General features: G+C 38.2%; 1 protein-coding gene across 1 annotated transcript in view; it reads right to left on the bottom strand.

The window, feature by feature from the left end:
- Nucleotides 1–16,563, bottom strand: part of Arcn1 (archain 1) — a 32,208-nt gene extending 15,645 nt beyond the window's left edge. Inside the window, exons 1-2 of the mRNA XM_047518758.1 lie at nucleotides 16,409–16,563; nucleotides 3,966–4,229 (exon numbers count right to left, since the gene is read on the bottom strand). Coding sequence (XP_047374714.1) covers nucleotides 3,966–4,229; nucleotides 16,409–16,411 — 267 coding nt within the window. The 5' untranslated portion in view covers nucleotides 16,412–16,563. The remainder of the gene's footprint in view (nucleotides 1–3,965; nucleotides 4,230–16,408) is intronic.
- Nucleotides 16,564–18,063: the final 1,500 nt, after the last annotated feature.

Below are 18,063 nucleotides of genomic sequence, written 5' to 3'. Positions count from 1 at the left end.
TTGGTTTATCTCACTTAACATGATACTCTCCAATTTCATGCATTTACCTGCAAATGCCATAATTTTATTATTCTTTATAGCTGAGTAATATTCCATTGTATATATATACCACAGTTTCTTTATCCATTCATCAATTGAAGGACATCTAGGTTGGTTCCATAGTCTGGCTATTGTGAATTGAGCAGCTATGAACATTGATGTGGCTGTATCTCTGTAGTATGCTGATTTTAAGTCCTTTGGGTATAGGCCGAGGAGTGGGATAGCTGGGTCAAATGGTGGGTCCATTCTAAGGTTTCTAAGGAATCTCCACACTGCTTTCCAGAGTGGCTGCACTAATTTGCAGCCCCACCAGCAATGTATGAGTGTACCTTTTTCCCCACATCCTCTCCAACACCTACTGTTGCTTGTATTCTTGATAATCGCCATTCTAATTGGGGTGAGATGGAATCTTAGTGTAGTTTTGATTTGCATTTCTCTTATTACCAAAGATGGTGAACATTTTTTCATATAATTGTTGATTGCTTGTAGATCTTCTGTGAAGTGTCTGTTCATATCCTTAGCCCATTTGTTGATTGGGTTATTTGTATTCTTCGTGTAGAGTTTTTTGAGTTCTTTATAGAGTCTGGAAATTAGTGCTCTATCCGAAGTGAGTGGCAAAGATATTCTCCCACTCTGTAGGCTCTCTCTTCGCATTGCTGATAGTTTCCTTTGCTGAGAGAAAGCTATTTAGTTTGAATCTATCCCAGTTATTGATTCTTGCTTTTATCTCTTGTGCTATGGGAGTCCTGTTAAGGAAGTCTGATCCTAAGCCAACAAGGTGAAGATTTGGACCTACTTTTTCTTCTATAAGATGCAGGGTCTCTGGTCTGATTTCAAGGTGGTCCATTGTGAGTTGATTTTTGTGCAGGGTGAGAGATAGGGGTTTAGTTTCATTCTGTTGCATATGGATTTCCAGTTTTCCCAGCACCGTTTGTTGAAGAAGCTATCTTTTCTCCATTGCATATTTTTGGCCCCTTTGTCTAGTATGAGAAAATTGTATTCATTTGGGTTTGTGTCCGTGTCCTCTATTCTGTACCATTGATCTACCTGTCTATGTGGTGCCAATACCATGCTGTTTTTGTTACTATTGCTTTGTAGTATAGTTGAAGTTCTGGTATTACGATACCCCGTTTCATTCTTCCTGCTAAGGATTTCTTTAGCTATTCTGGGTTTCTTATTCTTCCAGATGAATTTCATGATTGCTTGCTCTATTTCTGTAAGGTACGTCATTGGGATTTTAATTGGAATTGCACTGAATCTGTATAGCACTTTTGGTAGTATGGCCATTTTGACAATATTAATTCTGCCTATCCAAGAACATGGGAGATCTTTCCATCTTCTAAGGTCTTCCTCAATTTCTGTCTTCAATGTTTTGTAGTTTTCATTGTAGAGATCTTTTACTTCTTTGGTTAGATTGATTCCCAAGTATTTTATTTTTTTTGAGGCTATTGCAAATGGAGTTGTTTTCCTCATTTCCCTTTCAGCTGTTTCAACACTTGCGTATAAAAATGCTTTAGATTTATGCATGTTGATTTTATAGCCTGCTATTTTGCTGAATTCATTGATGAGGTCTAGAAGTTTTCTGGAGGAGTTTTTTGGATCCTCTATAGAATCATGTCATCAGCAAATAGTGACAGCTTAAGTTCCTCTTTTCCTATTCATATCCCTTTAATTTCTTTAGTCTGTCTAATTGCTCTGGCTAGAGTTTCGAGGACAATGTTGAATAGAAGTGGTGAAAGAGGACATCCCTGTCTTGTTCCCGTTTTTAAAGGGAATGGTTTCAGTTTTTCTCTATTAAGAATGATGGTGGCCATGGGCTTATCATAAACAGCCTTTACAATATTCAGGTAAGTTCCTACTATCATTTTTTCTAGTGTTTTGAGCATGAAGGGGTGTTGTATTTTGTTGAACGCTTTTTCTGTGTCAATTGAAATAACCATATGATTCTTATCCTTAAGTCTACTGACATGATGGATTACGTTTATTGATTTACAGATATTAAACCATCCTTGCATTCCAGGGATGAACCCCACTTGATTGTGGTGCACAATTTTCTTAATATGTTTTTGGATACGGTTTGCCACTATTTTGTTAAGGATCTTTGCATCTATATTCATCAAAGATATTGGTCTAAAATTTTCTTTCCTTGATGTGTCTTTGCCTGGTTTGGGTATGAGGGTGATATTAGCTTCATAGAATGAGTTTGGTAGGGTACCCTCCTTTTCTATCTCTTGGAATACTTTGAGAAGTATTGGAATGAGTTCTTCTTTGAAGGTCTTGTAGAACTCGGTTGAGAATCCGTCTGGTCCTGGGCTTTTCTTGGATGGTAGATTTTTAATGGTTTCTTCTATTTCATTGCTTGATATTGATCTGTTTAAATTGTGTATGTCCTCCTGGTTCAGTTTGGGAGGAGCATATGTCTCTAGAAATTTGTCAATGTCTTCGGTAGTTTCTATTTTGTTGGAATACAGATTTTCAAAGTAGCTTCTCATTATGTTATGTATCTCAGTGGTGTCTGTCGTGATATTTCCTTTTTCATCATGAAGTTTAGTAATTTGAGTTTTCTCTCTCCTTCTCTTTGTTAGTGTGGCTAAGGGTTTGTCTATTTTGTTTACTTTCTCAAAGAACCAAAGTTCTCAAAGAACTTTTTGTTTTGTCAATTTTTTGAATTGTTTCTTTTGTTTCAATTTCATTGATTTCAGCTCTGATTTTAATTATTTCCTGTCTTCTACTACTTTTGCTGTTATTCTGTTCTTCTTTTTCTAGGGCTTTGAGCTATAATGTTAGGTAATTTAGTTGTTGACTTTTCATTCTTTTCTGGAATGTGCTCCATGCAATGAATTTTCCTCTTAGTACCGCTTTCATAGTGTCCCAGAGATTTTGATATGTTGTATCATCATTCTCATTGACCTCTAAGAATTTTTATCTCCTCCCTGATGTTTTCTGTTATCCATGTTTCATTCAATAGCATATTATTTAGTCTCCCTGTGTTGGAGTAATTTCTCTTTTTTATTTTGTCATTGATTTCTATTCTCAGTCCATTATGATCTGATAGAACACAAGGCAGTATCTCTATTTTTTTGCATTTCCTAAGGGCTGCTTTGTGGCATAACATATGGTCTATTTTCGCGAAGGTTCCATGTCCTCCTGTCCACTCTTTATTTGAAGCAACACTTTGGCACAAAGTTTTTGTTTCTGTGCCTGCATCTTTTAGACTTATCTAAAAATACATGGCCAAACAAATTTCATAACTATAAAGGCAGATTAACTACTTAAGAACCAGGATACTAGCCAAGCGTGATAATAAATACCTGTAATCCCAGCTACATGGAAGGTTGAGGCAGGGAGATTGTAAGTTTGAGACCAGTTGCTGGGTAACTTAGTGAGACTGTTTCAAAAGAGAGCAGCAGGTGAGCTGGGGATGTAGCTCAGTGGTAGACTGCCTGCTTTGTATACGTGAGGCTCTGGGTTCTATCCCCAGTACCACAAAAAAGGAAGGAAGGAAAGAAGGAAGGAAGGAATTCCTGCATTCTCTTTTGGGATACTTATTGTCTATGACAGGACCCAATAAATGTAAATGTCTGCTGAATGAAAGAGGAGTTGTAACAATATGCTGCTGAAAAGGGAGAACCAGAGCCTACAAACTGATAAACATAAACTGTCTTGGAGGAAAAACTAGTTTCACACAAAAAAATGTAGAACCCAGTTAAGAGTGGTATCAAGCCTGTAATCCCAGCAACTTTGAAGGCTGAGGCAGGATTGCAAGTTCAAGGCCAATCTCAGCAATTTAGCAAGGTCCTAAGCAACTTAGTGAGATCATGTCTTAAAATTAAAAATAAAAAGGGCTGGGGATATACCCCAGTGGTGAAGTGTCCCTGGGTTCGATCCCCAGTACCAAAAATAGGGTGGAACAGAAGGACTCTTACCACTCTTGAGAAGAGCCTTAGGGTCTCCAAATCTTCTAAAATGTTGCTGTTTTTGGTAGTGATTAGTACCATGTACAGTTTCTCCATAGGCTGGTAGACATATCTTACACTCTCCGTTTCAACAAATGTATGCTGTTTTCCAGTGTTCATGAGCTTTGGGAAAGCTGCTAATAAGCCTTCAATCCGAGTTCGGGTCATTTCCACAAACTGTCGAGAAACAATAGCCTTTCCTGCTTTTGTGCAGACTGCTGCTGCCAACAGCACCTGCCGGGAACACACATTGTAAGTAAGTACTAATTAATATTTCTTCATATCTGTTTTCTCAATGTCTCAGGGGATCTTAAATATATTGACACATTCAAGTTATTTAGTGACACAATTACTATTAAAATTCTTTCAAACTCCAGTGCTTCTTTAATTGTGGTATGTAATTTACAAGACAAATGTACAGTAGAGAAAAATTAAACTATTATTCCAATTCTCGATAACATACCTAAGGAAAACTTAGTAAATAATCTTTTCCAATTCTATACATATATTACTAATGGGTTAGTTGTGTTCCAGAATTCAGTTACTCTCTGATTTGGCACACCCATAAAGAATAACTTTAGTTTTTTTCTAAAAAAATTTCAGAAAATTCCACAGTCAAAACAGAAGTCAAATCCCCAATACGAAAAAAAAAATTAAAATTTAATTTAAAAATTAAAGTTAAAATAAAAAAATAAAAGCAGAAGTGTGACCAGGCAGATTAAAAGCATTTAAGCAGGCTTTTAAGAAGACCCTGACCTTTCCTTTCATTTTTACCTAGAATATGAAACCAATCTAGTGAGTCTAAATTTATCGTCTGCATTCCCATCCCCCACTATCCTATTCCTAGACAAACAACTGTGTAATGAAAACCTAAATAACCCAATATTGCATATAGGTTTTGATAGGGGTAATGAACAAGACCCAGCAGACTTCTAGCATCTGGCATTTCATTGAACGAAATGAAGCACCAAAGGAAGAAAGGGAGACCTTAGATGCCAATACAGAGGAGTAAGAAAATTAAGTACAGAGTTTACAGTCTCTTGAGTGTTAGAATCCAAGAGTTCATAAGCACAAAAAAAACAAAAAACAGATTATTTACACATTTGGGAAGCCTAAATGCTAGGATATGACCTCTGAAGTATCGAAAAAGAAGTAGTAATTAGGATATTTGGGAGACAATGACCAGCATACTTATTTCCAAGCAGCTAGATAAAAAATAGTTCATACATAATGGGCTCGGGATATAGGTCAGTTGGTAGAGTGCTTGCCTATGCACAAGGCCCTGGGTTCAATCCCCAGCACCACGGGGGGGGGGGGGGGTGTTCCTACTAGAAAATGTTTGATCTATATCTTACACAAGTAATTTCCCTCTATTTAACAGATTTTTACTTTTAAAGATTGATTTACTTCAAATGGATCCAGGTTTTCTTGTGTGAAATCTCAAAAGATAATACTATTGGGGCTGGGGAGATAGCTCAGTCAGTAGAGTGCTTACCTTGTAAGCACAAGGCTCTTGGTTCGATCCCCAGCACCCAAAAAAAAAAAAAAAAAAAAAAAAAAAAAAAAAAGATAATACCATCAACTGTTCCATTTCCCAAATAATAACCTAAGTTTAAAAAGAAGTAGGCTTAGGAATAACACAATTCTGTTTCTGAAACTTACCTGAATTATCCCAACTAAAGTTGATTTTACATTGTAAGTCACTAATTCCAGTTTAAAAGCTGGCCACAGTGGTACACACCTGTAATCCCAGCAACTCCTGAGGTTGGCATCAGTAACTTAGTGAGGCCCTAAGCAATTTAGCAACACCCTATCTCAAAATAACTAAGTACAGTGTGGAGGGCTGGGATTGTGGGTCAATGGTAGAGAACATTCCTAGGATGTGTGAGGCACTAGGTTCAATTCTCAGCACCACATATAAATAAAATAAAATAAAATAAAGGTCCACTGACAACTAAAAAAAAAGCAAAAAAAGGAATGGGGATGTAGGTATATGTCCCAGCACTTAAAAAAAAAAAAAAGAGCCGTTAAAAAAAAAAAAAAGTTCATGGGCACAGTGGAACATGTAAGACAATCACTTGAGCCCAAGGAGTTCAAGGCCAGCCTAAGCAACACAATGAGACCACCTCTCAAAAACAAACAGCTGTGTTAGGGATGTGGAGGCTGAGTGGTCAAATGACCCTGGAGTAGTTAAATCCCCAGTACCAAAAACAAAGAAACAAACAACCAGCTGGACATGGTGGCACAAGTCTATAATCCCAGTGACTTGGGAGGGAGGCTGATGCAGCAGAATTACAAGTTCAAAGCCAGTATCCGCAATTTAGCAAGGCCCTAAGCAACTTACTGAGACAATGTCTGCAAAAAAAAAAAAAAGGCTGCAGATGTGACTCAGTGGTCAAGCACTCCTGGGTTCAATCCCCAGCACTGCAATAAATAAATAAATAAGTAGTTTTATGCAAAAAAAAAAAGTATCTTTCATAATCATTACTTGGAGGTTTTTGCCATCACTAGAGTAAGAAGCAAGAATACTGAGGATACGCCAGGTGTAGTAGTAAACGCCTGTAATCCCAGTGACTTGGGAGGTTGAGAGAGGAAGATCATGAGCTCAAAGCTAGCCTCAGCAACTTAGCAAAACCCTGTCTCAAAATAAAAAAATAAAAATAAAAAGAGCTGGGGATGTGGCTTGGTGCATAAATCCTTCTGGATTCAATCCCCAATACAAACAAAAACAAAAACTGAGGATACACAAGGATTCCAGGAAAAGAATAAAAATGTAAAAAAAAAAAAAAAGGGCTTGGTGAAGCGGCACAAGCTAGCCTCAGGTAACTTAGCAAGTTCCTGTTGCAAAATAAAAAAGGGCTGGGGATATAGTTCAGTAGCAAACCACCTTGGGTTCAATCCCCACCCGCCCCACACACAAAATTAAAAGAATAATGACACATATTTCTCAAAAGACATCCTCCATGATACTAGAGGTTGAATCCAGGGGCACTTTACCACTGAGCTACATCCCCAGTCCCCTTTTTATTTATTTAATTATGTGTGTGTGTGTGTGTGTGTGTGTGTGTGTGTGTGTGGCGCTGGGGATTGAACCCAGGGCCTTGTGCTGGCGAGGCAGGCACTCTACCAACTGAGCCATACCCCCAGTCCCTTTATTTATTTTTTATTGACACAGGATCTCACTAAGTTGCCCAGGCTAGCCTCCAACTTTTAATCCTCCTGACTCAGCCCCCCAAGTCATTGGGATCATAGTCACACACCACTGCACCCACTCATGTCTTTAATTGTGTGAGATAAAAGAAAGGTTTCTTCAAATAAGAATAAAATTTCTGAGTCGGGTATGGTGGTACATGCCTGTAATCCCAGCAGCTAGGGAGGCTGAGGTAGGAGGATTGAGAGTTCAAAGCCAGCCCCAGCAATTTAGTGAGGCCCTAAGGAACTCAGTCAGATCCCGTCTCTAAATAAAATATAAAAAAGGGCCAGGGATGTGGCTCTGTTGTTAAGCATCCCTGGATTCATTTCTCCAGTACTAAAAAAAATAAAAAATAAAATAATAATAATAATGTTTCTTATACTTTTTGGCAAATACTGGTAATATCCTAGTCCCTTATTAAAAATTAACCTAAAATTATCAACACCCATTCTAATTTTGTTTAGAAATTGAAAACCAAACATAATCAAGAATTTGTTTTCACATTAATTTTTATCATAGGAAGTTCATGTTTCAACCATATATATGTCTGACAAGAAAGAAAAAGAACAAAATTAAAATGTGGTTGTTGCTTGACCTTACAAACAAGAAGCAGGTAACCTTCTGTGCTGGTCACTAAGGGTTTAAATGCCATGTATTTCCAAATATAAGGTAGATTTTGTCCCAAAATTCCCTCAAAGATGCAACCACACAAAAACTGGTACATGAATATTCATACTTAGCATTATTCAAAATAGTTAAAAAGTGAAAATTTTAGTGTCTGTCAGCTGGTAAATTGATAAATATAGATTATCCATACAATGGAAAAGTTATTTAGTTATACAAGGAATGAAGTATTGTTACATGCTAATAAAGATGAACCTTGAAAATATTATGCTAAGGGAAAGAAATCAGATGGAAAAGTCCACCTCTTTTTTTTTTTTGCGGTGCTGGGGATTGAACCCAGGGCCTTGTGCTTGCAAGGCAAGCACTCTACCAACTGAGCTATCTCCCCAGCCCAAAAGTCCACCTCTTGGGCTAGGTGATACAGCTCAATGGCAGAGTTGCATGTGCAAGGCCTCAGGTTTGAAACCCAGCAACCACAGTGCTCCCCACCCCCGCAAACTGGGTATATGTTACATGATTCCATGTATATGAAATATCCAGAACAGACAAATCCATAGAGAAAGAAATAAATTAGTGGCTGTCAGGGGATGAGACAGGAGAAACAGGGAGTGATTACTAATAAGTACAGAGTTCTTTTTTGGGTGATGCAAATATTCTAAGCTTAGAAATTATAAGCCGAAATACTATACACTTAGATCACACATGTTCACACTATAAAGCAGTACCATAACTAATAATAAAAATGCATCTCATTAAAACAATTTATACCATTTCAAGGCAAAGGATTTGTACATTTATGGGTCTGTTCATATTTTTATATTCAAATAATAAATTTTTTCCATAAAAAATTAGGAAAAAAATTTTACATATTATTTCAAGGAATGTATAGCTCTTCTAGAATAGTAATTCTCCTATGGCCCATAATCACTTCATAGCAGTGAGAAATATTAAGAAACGGGAGCATATTGTAAATTCAATCCTTGTACAGCCTCCACTCTCACTCCAAAAGGTTAAGAGTAACAGCCCTATGAAGTTACAGTCCACTACATTAGAATTTGTGTCTTAAAGGCATGAGTAAAGATATATATCAAATGTGTATCTAGAGCAAGATCAAAACTTCAGACCTAAGGGCTGGAGTTGTGGCTCAGTGGTAGAGCACTTGCCTGGCAAGTGTGAGGCTCTGGGTTCGATCCTCAGCACCGTATATTAAAAAACAAAACAAAAAAAACTTCAGACCTATAGGAGCATACAGATTTATATCTAAAAATAAGGGCTAAAAGACAATGCTTACAAGTTCAAGGGTAGTTTTTAGGGTTCAAGCTGCAAATAAAAATACCTCTATACCATGCAGACAGAATTTAGCTAAAAATTAACATCAAGGACAACTTGAGAGAGAAAAAGGAACAAAAAGGGGTATGCTATGAAGGGGGCAACCCATCCACCTTACTTTATTGACTGGGCATGTTCAAAAGCTAATTATAGGTATTAATAATCTTTATTTTAGCAATGTTATTATAAGAATAACTGAATTAACTGGGTGTGGTGTTTTATACATACAATTCCAGCTACTTGGTAGGCTGAGGCAGGAGGATGCCAAGTTCAAGGTCAGCCTAGGCAAATTAGTGAGACCCTGCCTCAAAATAAAAAAAGCAGAGATGTAACCAGTGACAAAGCACTCCTGGGGTAAATCCCCAGTACTGCACAAAAAACGAATAAACTGAATGATTATTTACTGAATATCTTCTATACTTACTCCATGTTCTCTGGGAATGAAGATGGAACAGGTTGGCATTCTAATCACAAGAAGTTCAGTAGAAAACATAAAAAAAAAAAAAAAAAAAAAGGTAGTAAAGGTAAAATGAGGGAAAAAACCTGTAATATGGGGCAGACTGTGGTAAGTAACCTAAGAGATCACTGATAAAATGATATGGGAAGTCAGAGAAAGAGAATCATCTCTAGCTGGTAAAATCAATCTGATGGAAAAAACAGCACCTGAATCCTACTTCAATGAATTCTGGGATCTGAGCATCATGTAAAAATAAACAGTAGGGCAAGGTATGTAATCCCAGCATCTTGGGAGCCTGAGGCAGGAGGATAAGTTAAAAGCCAGTCTCAGCAACTTAACGAGACCCTGTTTCAAAGTAAAATAAAAAACAAAAAGGGCTGGATATATGACTCAGAGGTTTAGCACCCCCTGGGTTCAATCCCCAATACTTAAAAAAAAAAAGATAAACACAGGGTAAATAAAATAGGTCTCAAGCAGGAAAACTCTCGAGACTCTTTTTGAGTCATTCCATTAGTTACGTAAAAGCAAAATAAGGCTCCCAAAGTAGAACCAAAATTCCCCATACTAGGTGTGGCATAAACCTCTAAACACCCAGGACACTACAATCACAGGGCTCACAGAGCTGACACAGGTCTCTATTCACTATATTATAGTTACTAATATGGCTTAAAGGCATGATCACCTCAAAATAAGATTTTATTCTACAGTAAGTTAACATTTGTCCTTTTTTGAGGGGAAATGTACTGGGGATTGAACTCAAGGGCACTTAACCTGAGCCGCATCCTCAGTCCCTTTTTTTTTTTTTTTTTTGAGACAGGGTCTTGCTTTGAACTTTCAATCCTCCTGTCTCAGACTTCTGAGTCAGTGGAAATACAGGTGTGTGCTATTGCACCTGACAACATGTCTTCTTAAATGCTTTGACATAATAAAAGCTTCTCTTCATATCAATGTTTACCAATGTCTAACAATTATTAAAATATGGCATATACTAAAAGCAAGTTAATTTTCCCCATTGCAATTTTCTTTGATGAAGAATACTTTTTTTTTTTTTTTTTTGTGGTGTTGGGGATGGAACCCAGGGCCTTGTGCATGCAAGGCAAGCACTCTACCGACTGAGCTTTCTCCCCAGCCCAAGAATATGACTTTTTATAAACTTGCTATCAATTTTTAAAAAAATTTTTTAGAAAAGGACTTTTTAGACTTTTTAAAAAGAAACTTTCAAGAACCCTATCAAGTCCCTTCATGCCTTGTGGGAATTCTTTTTTCTTCTCACTTGAATAAATCCTACTCCTTTCAAAAACACTCCTTACAGTCAAATACATTTCTCTTAATATTTACATGGTTTGAGTACACTATTATTTGTGCAGATTTAGCACATGGATCAGAAAGTGCCTTCAGGAACCTGAGAATAAGGTTTCTGTCCTCATTATGCCATCTAATTATATGATCTTGGGTAGTAAGTCAATTCCTTACTGAAATATCCCTAAAATAGTTAAGTTAGTTTATATGAAATTCAAAGTGCTTTTTTTTTTTTTTTTTTTGTACTGGCTTTGGACACAGTGGTGCTTAACCACTGAGCCACATCCCCAGCCTTTTTTTATATTTTATTTGGAGACAGGGTCTCACTGAGTTGCTTAGGGTCTCGCTAATTTGCTGAGGCTGGCTTTGAACTCACAATCCTCCTGCCTCAGCCTCTCAAGCTGTGCCACCGTACCCAGCTTAAAAGTACCTTTTAATATTTAATATTCTATAAGTTGTTAAGCAGGATGGCACACACCTATAATTTCAGCAACCTGGGAGCCTGAGGCAGGAGGATCACAAGTTTGAGGCCAACCTTATCAATATAGCAAAACCCTTTTAATTTTTATTTTGATCAAACCCAGTATGCCATGCTGGGCAAGTGCTCTAACACTGAGTTACATCTCCAGCCTCAAGACTTTGCCTCGAAATAAAAAATAAAAAGGACTGGGAATATTAGTTCATTGGTAAAGTGCCCCTGGGTTCAATCCCCAGTAGCAACAATAAGGACAACAACAGTAAGATTTATAAGTCAACAACTGGGGAGGCTGAGGTAGGAGGGACTGTAAGTTTCAGGCCAGTCTGGGCAAATTAATGAGACCCTATCTCAAAATAAAATAAAAAGGGTTGAGGGTGTACTTCAATGGTGAAATGCTTGTGTAGCATGTGTAAAGCTCTGGATTCAATCTCCACTACCACCCTAAGTCTAAGCATTTGAAAACTTTACAATAACAGAAAATGCACAAAACTCCTATTTCACATCCACTGCTCCAAAAGCAATACTTTGGAACAATATTTTACATTAAGTTGCTTGAAGGCAAATTGCCTAATCCAAACAAATTGTGTGCATGTGATAAGAGACAGAAGAATAGCAGGTGGCAATTCAGCATAAATATAAACAATTCTCTTAAAAAAAAGGGTCATCAGTCTTTTTTTTTCCTTCTGGTACTGGGGACTGAACCCAGGGGCATTTTACCACTGAGCCACATCCCCAGTTCCTTTTTTTTTTAATTTAATTTTTTATTTTCTTAGTTACAGATGGACACAGTACCTTTATTTATTTATTTTTATGTGGTGCTGAGGATAAACCCAGTGCCTCACGCATGCTAAGCAAGCACTCTACCACTAAGCCACAACTGTAGTCCTCCTAGCCCTTTTTACTTTTATTTTGAGACAGGGTCTTGTTAACTGGCTGAGGTTGGTGCCAAACTTGCAATCCTCTTGCCTCAGCCTCCAGCATCACTGGGATTATAAGTGTGTGCATCTGGCTAATCTTGAACTTCTAAATGTTTCAGGATTCCAGAATTAAACACACACACACACAATTCATGGTTATATTAAGGCTACTTTCTACAACTGTCATAGAGGACTATTTTGTCTTTCCTTATCTATATGAACTTAATTACAAATAAAATAACAGTGAAGATTATAATAAAATCTAGACTACAAATAAAACCTGAAAGTTGAAAAGTAACATTCAGGATTTTAAGTCTATCACTTTTCATTCAAAAAACAAAAGCTTGTAGATAATTTTTTTTTTTTTTTTTTTTTTTTTTTTGTGGTGCTGGGGATGGAACCCAGGCACTCTGACGACTGAGCTCTCTCTCCAGCCCAATAATTTCTTTTTTAAAATGACATTACTGGATATTCAATGGATTTCCTATATGAAGACATAGTAGATGGCATATCAATGGAAAATCCTTTTCATTCTCGAAGTACCCTCAAACAATAATAAAAAAAATACATAAAGAATATAATAGTCATGCAGCTGCAGTATTATATATGAAAAAGAAAAAAAGAAAAGCAATAATTCCTTAATTAGGACCTGTTATTAACGGATAGGATTTCAGTTTCTCCTCCATCATATATAGACTTAGCCACATAAATTCAAATCTAATTTTTTAAAAATATATTTTTAGTTGTAGATGGACACAATACCTTTATTTATTTATATGCAGTACTGAAGATCAAACCCAGTGCCTCACATGTGCTAGGCAAGCGCTCTACCACTGAGCTACAACCCCAGTCCACTCAAATCTAGTTATTAATAACTAATAATTTTGGGGAACTGAATTTACCATGATCATTTATGTTTAATGTCACCACAACAGGTTTGCTGTCTATACTTAGGTAAATAAGAACAGCATTCTTTAGACAAGTAAAAATTTTAAAGATGGGTTCTATCATGAGACTTAACATCAAGTTTATTCAAATATAAGTTTAGTGAGAAAAAGAACTGAGTATGATATTTGACAAATGTTAAGAAAATAAGAACACTCTCTCACTTTGCAGAAACTAGAAGAATCAAATTAAGAGATACCCTTCTTGCCAGTCAGCCTGCCTGTAATCCCAGTGACTCAGGAGGCTGAGGCAGGAGAATCCCGAATTCAAAGCCAGCCTTAGCATTTTAGTGAGGTCCTAAGTAACTTAGCGAGACCCTGTCTCTTAAAAAAAAAAAAAAAAAAAAAAGGCTGGGGAAGTGTGTCAGTGGTTAAGTGCCAGTAGGTTCAATTCAAAACAAAACCAAAAACAGAGAATTTCATGTTATAATGAAGTCATCATAAGCCCTCTTTTTTTTTTTTTTTTTTTTTTTGCAGTAATGGGGATTGAACCCAAGACCTGTGCCTGGTAGGCAAGCACTCTACCACTGAGCTATACCCTCAGTCCATAAACCATTTGTTTTTCCATTTGTTCATATATGTACCCATTGAGACTTTGTATTCGAGGATATTTTACACTAACTTCAAAAACTAAATCCAAAGGGAATTTATTTTTCAAAAAACAATGTTTATGTATCTATAATTTACTTTGAAGTATATTTTATAAAGATGGAATGTATGGATGAGTACATGTATGACAAAATATAGTGAAATGTTAATTATAGATTCTAGCTGGTAGTTATATAATTGTTCACTGTAAAACTCTACAACTTTTCCACGTTTGAAAATTCCATATCAAGGAAAATCAACTTTTAGAAATTTTAATACAACTTATAGATAAAAAATTTCACCCTATAGGACATATATACCATACAGAGATCTCTTTGTAATACAGTAAGATCCAAGAACATTACACAGAAATAATACCAAGTATTAAGACTCAACAGAAGCTAGGTGCAGCAGCGCATGCCTATAACCCCAGTGGCTTGGAAGGCTGAGGCAGGAAGATTTTGAGTTCAAAGTCAGTCTCAGTGCTTTAGCAAGGCCCTAAGCAACTCAGTGAGACCCCATCTCTAAATAAAATATAAAAAAGGGTTTGGGATGTGGCTCAGTGGTTAAGCACCCCTGGGTTCAATCCCTGGTACCAAAAAAAAAAAAGACTCAACACAGCAGAATGTACTGATATAAACTCTTCTCCTGAGCACATAAAATTGTGGGTATCTGGGTCATGCTAAGTCCCAAATAATTCAGAAACACTTGACACAATTTGTATGTACACATGTCAAAAAAACATGCAAAATTTACTACATATATTTTAACATTCAGGTTACTTTTATTCATATATATTATCATATATATATTACTCAGTGATTTACCATCCCTGGACAATCAATGAATTAAAAACAACAACAAAAAAAACTAGATGTTTCTAGAACATCTTTTTTTGGGGGGAGGGGTTACCAGGGATTGAACTCAGGGGCACTGGACCACTGAGCCACATTCTCAGCCCTATTTTGCATTTTATTTAGAGACAGGGTCTTACAGAGTTGCTTAGCACCTCACTTTTTGCTGAGCTTTGAACTCGAGATCCTCCTGCCTCAACCTCGAAAGCTGCAGGGATTACAAGTGTGTGCCACCACACCTGGCTCAAGAACATTTTTTAAAATCAAGATTTTTGTAAAGATCTATATTTCATTACATAATACAACACTTTAAGTTTGCTATTAAAATTATAATATGATGGACTGGGATTGTGGCTCAGTGGTAGAGCGCTTGCCTAGCCATGTGAAGCAATGGGTTTAATCCGCAGGACCACATAAAAATAAAATAAAGTATTTTTAAAAAATTATAATATGGTCTAAAATACACTATTAATATGTTCTGGATGTAAAAAGAAATGGAGGTTTTAAAAACAATCACTGTCCAAATACTAAGCCTCCTAGTTGAACTGAAAAAACGAGGTTTTGGCAATTTTCCATCTAAAACAAAAGTGGTAGGAGGCAAACCTGCTTGATGTAATTTATATACCTGAAGCTGAAAAAAAAATTTTTTTTTCAATGGTTTCAAGCCCAATCATGAATCTTCCCACTATCCATGTTTACACTTAAAGGGCTGTCAGTAGAACTTAGTAAGAGTGGCACCAAATTATATTATCACCTCTTAGGTATACAGGAAGATACTTTAAATCAAAATATCTATTGACAAAAAAAAGAAAACAAAAGGGCATCTTCGAACGACTGAAGGGCATAAGGTGTTCTAAAAAAAAAATTACTAGATCTTCTGAACCCAGGAATTTCTTCTATTTCATGAATAGCCACAAATCATAGCGATAAAGCAAGTTAGTGGAGTTAACAGTTGTGTTTCCCCCCATCCTTACCCACATTAATTTTTCCTATCTCTGTAAAGATAATGCATTTGAAGACAAGTAACAGGTCCCAGAGTATGACCCACCCCTTCTCCTCCTCCTGAGCCATCTGATTACTACATGCCACATCCACACTTTACTTCACCTGACCAATATGTTCCTGTAAGAGAGAAACCCTGTGTCCTCGTAACTCACGTTGTCCCAGTGTGCTGTACACGGCGTACACGTAGTCACACTAACAAGTGGACACACGGTAAGCTCTACAGGAGGGGAAGGTTTCCGCGACACTTGAGTCTTAAGAATGAGTATCAGAAGTTACTCCCCGCTCTGGGCTTCCATTTCCCCCTTCCGAACAAACAAAAGGCGAGCTGGTAACAGAAGGACGAGAACCTCCCGAGAGAGGCCCAGCCTTCCGAGCGCTCAGGGAACCGGCAGGACATCAGCGCCACTCGACAACCACCACCAGGTTCCCGCAGGGCAAAATCCCCGAGTCGTTCTAGGGGCCGGTCCCGGCAGAGGCGGCGGTCCAGCTGGTTGGGGGTGGGGTGCGGCGGCCACGACGAGAGGGACTGGAGTCTGCTCCCTCCGGTCTCCGGGGAGGCTGGCCGTGGGGCGCGGACCGCCACACAGCGCCCGGAATCCCAGGAGAAGCAGCCGCTCCAGACCCTCGGGGCGGGGCCCCTCCGGCCCCAGCGCCAGGCCCGCCGGCAGGGCGAGGGGTCGAGAGAGGCCCGGCCCCCCAGAGTTCGGGCCTGGCTCGCGTCTTACCATGGTGAAGGCGGTGGTGGCGCGCACCCGCGCTCTGGCTCCACCGAGGATAGGGCCGGGTCCAGGGCAAGGGGAGCACCGGCCGCTCTGGACCTGCTGCCCCCCTGACAGGAGCGGCTGCCGCTTCGCCTCTTACCAAGATGGCGGCCCCGAGCCACGTCTCCAACCGGAAACGGCGCGGGTCAAAGGGCGGAGGGCGGGCCGGCGAGGTGGAGAAAGCCTGGGTACCGGGATGCTGCGCCGGCTTAACCCACAACTTATGGGGAGCTCGGCTCTAGCTGTGGAAGCTCACACTTCTGTCCTTGCTTACTGTCTGTCGTCGCCTTCCTTCATTTTGCGTCACTTCTTACAATTTATAAAGCCATTCTCACAGTTACTGGATAATATACAAAATAATCTGTGCACCTAAGGGACTAGTATCCAGAATACATAAAGAACCCTTACAACTCAAAAAGAAAAAGAAAAACCCCAATCTAAAAATGGACAAAGGATTTGAATATATATATATCTTCTTGCGAAGATACACAAATGGCTGATTAAGAAAAAATTACAAAGTATTTAGCATCGCGGGACGTGGTGGCACATGCCTCTAATCCCAGCAGCTTGGGAGTTTGAGGGAAGAGGATCACAAATTTGAGACCTGCCTCAGCAGTTTAGTGAGGTCCTAAGCAATTTGGCGAGACTGTCTTGAAAAATAAAAGAGTGGGGATGCAGCTCAGCGGTTAGGATCCCTAGGTTCAAACTCAGGAACAAAAAAAAATGTTTAGCATCCTTAGACGTAAGGAAAATGCAAATCAATACATGGTGAGAATCATACCCACTAGGATGGCTATAAGTTTTGGCAAGAATGCAGAAAAGTTAGAACATTCATAAGTTGCTGGTGGGAACGTAAATAGTGCAGCCACTTTAGAACAGTCCTGCAGTTTCTCAGAAAGTTCACACAAATCAGCAAATCCATTGGTACCTACATATGAAGGTAATTGAAAATATAAAATATAAGTCAATACAAAAATGTGTACTCTAATGTTCATAGCAAAAAAAGCAGAAACCATCCAAACAGATAGTTTCATAACAGAGATGGACAAAAAGTAGTATAGCAATGAAATTGAATATTACTTAGCCATAAAAAAGGAATAAAAACTGGTTGTAGTTGCACATTTCTGTAATCCAAGTTACTCAGGAGGCTGAAGCAGGAGGATCACATGTTCAAGTGGAGCCTGAATAACTTAGCAAGATCCTGTCTTTAAAAAAAAAAAAAAAAAGACTAGGGATGTAGCTTAGTGTTAGAACAGCCTTGGGCCTTGGGTTTAGTCCCCAGTGCCACAAACAAACAAAAGCCATGTGCAGGAAGTAGGGTAGTTATGCTTATGACCATTCTGCTTGTGAATAAAATGATGACAAGTGTGATTTACACAGTGATTAACCCAGTTTCTAGACTAGAACTCAAATCTAGTCTTCTGATTCTTTTGGATGTTGACTCATGCCAAATTTCAGGTTTTTCAGAATATAATTGATTCAGCAGTTCTTCCCTTTATCATTTTATTCCATATTCCTCCTGGTTCAACCCAAAAGCACTCACCCATATTAAACCTACATGTCTGCAATAAAGTAAAACAGCAATTTTTTTGAATACTTATTTTGTGTCAATAATTCAT

Source organism: Sciurus carolinensis, chromosome 11 (genome assembly GCF_902686445.1).
Source record: "Sciurus carolinensis chromosome 11, mSciCar1.2, whole genome shotgun sequence".
NCBI classification, from domain to species: Eukaryota; Metazoa; Chordata; class Mammalia; order Rodentia; family Sciuridae; genus Sciurus; species Sciurus carolinensis.
The sequence above is the reverse complement of the archived record's forward strand: the minus strand, read 5'-3'. Positions and strand labels throughout refer to the sequence as shown.